General features: G+C 50.8%; 1 gene segment (V, D, J or C); it reads right to left on the bottom strand.

Annotated features, from left to right (window-relative positions):
• Positions 1-225: 225 nt before the first annotated feature.
• On the bottom strand, positions 226-746 carry LOC134341810 (Ig kappa chain V-VI region NQ5-61.1.2-like). The segment is given in 2 exon segments: positions 226-617; positions 702-746. Coding segments are annotated over 2 exon segments (351 nt in total).
• Positions 747-6,025: the final 5,279 nt, after the last annotated feature.

Here is a 6,025-nt window from a genome sequence, read left to right as displayed (position 1 = left end):
AGCTTTTTGCCTGTACCAACCGCCGTTTCCTGAAGAACCTACCACACAGATCTTATAGATCTTTACCCGCTCACTTTCCCGTACCCTGCGGAAATATTCTCCCAATTCATTGTCCTCGAGCGACGGGTGTAAATGAATACACTGTCGATGAGGCTGGTCGGATAGCTTTCGTGGAATTGGATAGAGTTGTTTATCATAAGAAAGGTAATGGCATTTATGGCATAAGCTGCGAATTCGCTGAGTTGGAAATGATTCGTGTGACCTCTACGCTGAGGAAGAGTTTTTGTCAGCGGCGCCGGTTGCAGTTTAACTCTGTGGGTCCCAATAGGCACAGTAATAGGTGCCGGAATCCTCTTTCTCGAGACGGGTCACAGTTAGACTATTCTGCTTTGGTCCACCTTTGCTCGCTTTAAATCTGTCATCAATTCCATCGTCGCGTACGATAACCCCATTACTGTAATAGAGGATCCTGACTGGGCGTTGCCCATCTGACTGCCGGTACCAGTGGATATAGTCCGTATTCGCTGATCCCAGATCGCAGGTCATGCGTGTCCGATTGCCCACATTTTCGGTGATGGACATCGGAGACTGTGTCAATTCAGCACCGAGACATCTGCCTGTGGAAACAGAAATCAAAATCATAGCATGTTTAAAAGACTGAAACAAACAGAGAGTAAACGGATGAAAATCAATCAACTAACGGAGGAAAAGTATCACAAAAGCCACGCAACCCAGCCGCATGGTGTTTGTCGAGTTGTGACTGTATTTGACACGGATTTAGACGTGGCCTGGCTAGTTATAAATAACAGCACGCTTCACGTCCCACTTTCTCTCAACGTGTCACAGACCACGCCTTCCTACCCCATTTGAAAACGACACTATTATTTCCTCTGCATAAAATTACTTCTTGTTATAATTACACAGCAGTTCATTAGACAATTTTGGGGGTGGGGGAGGTCGAACTTTCGCTTAACATGAAGAAATCCGTCACGATAACAGGCCTTTCGGGGCCAACAGGACGGGCCTTCCAATTCCATCAATGTGCTCAATTAACCTACAAACCCACAAACAGGAGAAATTTTGTAGATGCGGAGGGAATTCTCACGCTGACTTCTCCCCTTCCTTTCCAGTCCTGAAAAAGGGTTTCGGCCCGAAACGTCGACTATTTACTCTGTTCCATAAAATGCTACTTGGCCTGCTGATTTCCTCCAGCATTTTGTGCATATTGCATTGGGTGCCTCCTAATCCTCACATCTTTTGAACGTGGGAAGAAATCGGAGCAGCCGGAGGAAACACACGCGGTCACAGGAAGAACGTACAAATTCCATTCAGGACAACGACGGGATTTAACCTTGGTTGCTGGCGCTATAATAGCGTTACACTAACCGATCCGGACGTTCTGTCCCAAAACTTTCCCCAAATTAGTCATCTCCAGACAGTTGTTTGTTCAGTTATACGTCAACATATTTAAAATATTTATCATTCCTTTATCGCGGTTTTGAGACAATCCTGAAATATACCGCCGAACACCACAGTTGGACCAAGTGGTTTCAGAGCAGCGGACGGGGGCGGTGGTTTGGGGTGTTGCTCGGCGATTCTGGACGTCAGGAGCAGGATTAGGCCATTCGATCCATTGAGTCAGCTCGGCCATTTAATCATATCTGTTTTCCTTTTCCCTTTCACACCTATTTCTTCGTCTTCTCCGAATACCCTTTGACACCATGACTAATCAAGTACCTATCAGCCTCGGCTTCAATATATCCGATAACTTGGCTTCCATGGCCGTTTTTGGTAATGAATTTCACAGATTCTCAGGAACCCTCCTTGTCTCTGTTCTAAAAGCAACACTCACAACACGCTGGAGGAACTCAGCATGTCGGTCAGAATCAGTCTAAACGATCAGTCAACGTTTCAGGTCGGAACCCTTCGTCAGGACAGAAGAGGGAAGGGGCAGAGGCCCTATAAAGAAGGTAGGGGGAGGGTGGGAAGGAGAAGACTGGTAGGTTCCAGGTGAAAAACCAGTAAGGGGAAAGATAAAGGGGTGGGGGAGGGGAAGCAGGGAGGGGATAAGCAGGAAAGGTGAAGAAAGTATAGTGGAAAGGGTAGTAGAAGCACGTGGAACAATGAGGGAGATAGTAAGCAGCTGGGGGAGGGGACAGAGTGAAACTGGGATAGGAAAAGGGAGGGGAGGAAATTACCGGAAGTTGGAGAATTCTATGTTCATAGCAAGGGGCTGGAGACTACCTAGACGGTATATGAGGTGTTGCTCCTCCAACCTGAGTTTCTCCTCATCATGGCAGTAAAGGAGGCCATGAATGGACATATCTGAATGCAAATGTGAAGCAGAGTTGAAGTGGGTGGCAACCGGAATATCCTGTCTGTTGTGGCGGATGGAGCGGAGATGCTCGACGAAGCGGTCCTCAAATCTGTGTCGGGTTTCACCGATGTAGAGGAGGCCGCACCGGGAGCACCGGATGCACTAGATGACTCCAACAGACTGACAAGTGAAGTGCTGCCTCACCTGGAAGGACTGTTTGGGGCCCTGAATTGTGGCAAGGGAGGAGGTGTAGGGACAGGTGCAGCACTTACGCTTACAGGGATAAGTCCCAGGTCGGAGATCCGTGGGGAGGAATGGGTGGACCAGGGAGTCGCGGAGGGAACGATCCTTGGGGAAAGCGGAGAGGGAAAGATGTGTTTTGTGGTGGGGTCCTGTTGAGGGTGGTGGAAGTTGCGGAGGAGAATGTGTTGGATCCGGAGGCTGGTAGGGTGGTAGGTGAGGACAAGGGGAACTCTATCCCTGTTGTGGTGGCGGGAGGATGGGGTGAGGGCCGAAGTAAAGGAAATGGAGCAGATGTTGGTGAGGGCATCATTGATGACGACAGAAGGGAAACCACGATCTTTAAAGAAAGAGGACATTTGAGATGTCCTGGCACGGAAAGCTTCATTCTCGGAGCAGATGCGGCGGAGACGGAGGAACTGGGAATAAAGAACGGCATTTTTGCATGTGGCAGGGTGGGAAGAAGTACTGTATGCTCGAGGAAATTATGAGAGTCAGGGGCCTTGTAGAAGATGTCAGTGGGCAGTCTGTCTCCAGAGGCGGAGACCGAAAGATCGACAACGGAGACAGAAGTGTCCAAGATAGACCAAGTGAATTTGAGGGCTGGGTGGAAGTTTAAAGTAAAGTCGATGAAATTGACGAGCTCAGCATGGGTGCAGGAAGCAGCACCAACGTAGTCGTCAATGTAGTGAAGAAAAAGTTGAGGAGCAGTACCAGTATAGGTTTGGAGCACAGACTGCTTCACATAACCAACGAAGAGGCAGGCATAGCTGGAGCCCATGCCAGTGCCCACAGCTACACCTTTGGTCTGAGGAAAGTAGGAAGATCCATAAGAGAAGTTATTTAGTGTGAGTACCAGTTCCGCCAACTGGAGGAGAGTGGTGGTCGTGGTGGGGAACTGGTGAGGTTTATTGTGCAGAGAGTAGCGGTGGGCTTTGAGGCCTTCTTAATGGGAATGGAAGTGTATAGGGATTGGACATGCATAGTGAAAATGAAGCTGGTCGGGACTGGGGAACTGGAAGTTATTGAAGAGGTGGAGGGCATGGGCTGTATCCCGGATGTAGGTGGGGAGGGACAGGACTATGGGTGACAAAATGTAGTCCAGGTAGGCAGATAAAAGTTCGGTGGGGCAGTAGCGGGCGGAAACTATGGGTCTACCGAGGCAGTCAGGCTTGTAGAGTTTGAGAGGAGGTAAAACCGAGCGGTGCGGGGTGTGGGAATTATGAGTTTAGTGGCTGAGGATGGAAGATCTCTGGAGTTGATAAGGGCGGTGATAGTATGGGAGACAATGGTTTGATGTTTTTTGATGGGGTCCTGTTCCAGGGGTAAGTAAGAGCAGGTGTCAGAGAGCTGCCGTTTGGCCTCAGTGAGGTAGAGGTTCTTCCACCAGACTACTACAGCACCACCTTTGTCTGCGGGTTTGATGGTAAGGTTGTGATTACTGTGGAGAGAGTGGAGGGTAGTGCATTCAGAGGGAGGGTGGTTGGAACAGGAGAGAGGAGTGGTGAAGTTGAGAAGTTTGATGTCTCTGTTCTGAAATGATGTTCTATAATGTGTCTGTTCCCTTTGGCCCCAGACTCCCCAACTACAGAACACTGGGTGATATACTGCGTCCGGTGCTCCCGATGTGGTATTTTATATATTGGTGAGACCCGACGCAGACTGGGAGACCGCTTTGCTGAACATCTACGCTCTGTCCGCCAGAGAAAGCAGGATCTCCCAGTGGCCACACATTTTAATTCCACATCCCATTCCCATTCTGACATGTCTATCCACGGCCTCCTCTACTGTAAAGATGAAGCCACACTCAGGTTGGAGGAACAACACCTTATATTCCGTATGGGTAGCCTCCAACCTGATGGCATGAACATTGACTTCTCTAACTTCCGCTAGGCCCCACCTCCCCCTCGTACCCCATCTGTTACTCTTTTTTATGCACACATTCTTTCTCTCACTCTCCTTTTTCTCCCTCTGTCCCTCTGAATATACCTCTTGCCCATCCTCTGGGTCACCCCCCCCCCCCCGTCTTTCTTCCCGGACCTCCTGTCCCATGATCCTCTCGTATCCCCTTCTGCCTATCACCTGTCCAGCTCTCGGCTCCATCCCTCCCCCTCCTGTCTTCTCCTATCATTTTGCATCTCCCCCTCCCCCTCCAGCTTTCAAATCCCTTACTCACTCTTCCTTCAGTTAGTCCTGACGAAGGGTCTCGGCCTGAAACGTCGACTGCGCCTCTTCCTATAGATGCTGCCTGGCCTGCTGCGTTCACCAGCAACTTTGATGTATGTTGCTTGAATTTCCAGCATCTGCAGAATTCCTGTTGTTTGCGTTTAAATTCACTACTGCGAAGCCTCTTCCGGTGATGCCTACACCGAAGAAGTTTAGATCGTCTCTTCGACGGGAGTTCGGTGAAACCATCTCTCACTGCTCCCCATCTGTGATTTCTTCGGCTCTTCAACTTTTCGACCAGACTTTGACTCAAACTCGCTATCACTGCCATGTATCCTTTCTTGGAACGTGCCTCCGTCGCCAACTTACTCCAGTTGGCTTTAGGATTCGTTTCCAAGCCTCTCAATTTGGACCTTCTGAGGATCCCAGGTACTCACATTTTATTGACTCTGCCTCTCGCCGCTTCTCCCGTCAAGCTCTGAAGGCGACGCTCTCCGCCATGAGGAGGTACTTGGTGTCCCTATCCCAGACCCTTCCACACCTTCGGGACACTTTCTTCGCCGTCTGTAATGGTCCTACCCGCTATTTCATCCTCCGTCGGATCCACGCCTGCAATCGCCGTTTCTTTGACTTTGTCATGTTAGGCAAAGATCGCAAGATCTTACATCTACGGACTCCAGAGCCTGCCGGCCCCGACGCTAGCAGGCATGAACTTTCGGTTGCGGCACCTGCCGTTGATCTCGGCGGCTCCAACACTTCAGGACATATTCAAAACCCGGACTCCAGCAACGACCATGGAGACATTCAAAGCGATCGCGCAACCACCAACTGCGACTCCAGCCTTGAACTCCAGGCCGGGTCTTTATGTGCTGCTGTTGTGACTCCCGTCTCCCCTTCCCCCACCACCACTCCGCAGCCCCGTCTTCCTCAGATCCCACCGTCAACTCCTGGGCCCTCAGAAGCTCCATCTTCCTCTCACCCCAACCCTCCCTTCTCCATTGACACCCCCAGCCTCCCCCCTCCCTCTGATCCCAGCTCTCATCCGTGCCGGGTCTTTACCATCCCCTCCGACCTTCAACTGTCGGAGGCAGAGCGCTCTGTTCTCAGTAAGGGCCTCACGTTTGTCCCCCTTCGCCCACACCTCAGCGAGTTCCGTGTTCGCCATGATGCGGAACTTTTCTTCCGCCGTCTCCGTCTCCGAGCCTACTTCTTCGGCAAGGACTCTTCCACCCCCACCGATGACCCCTTCTCCCGTCTTCAACCCTCCTCTTCTTCATGGACACCCCGCTCTGGTCTTCTGCC

Source organism: Mobula hypostoma, chromosome 1 (genome assembly GCF_963921235.1).
Source record: "Mobula hypostoma chromosome 1, sMobHyp1.1, whole genome shotgun sequence".
NCBI classification, from domain to species: Eukaryota; Metazoa; Chordata; class Chondrichthyes; order Myliobatiformes; family Myliobatidae; genus Mobula; species Mobula hypostoma.
Note: the sequence above shows the minus strand (reverse complement) of the source record. Positions and strands in the feature narration are given on the sequence as shown.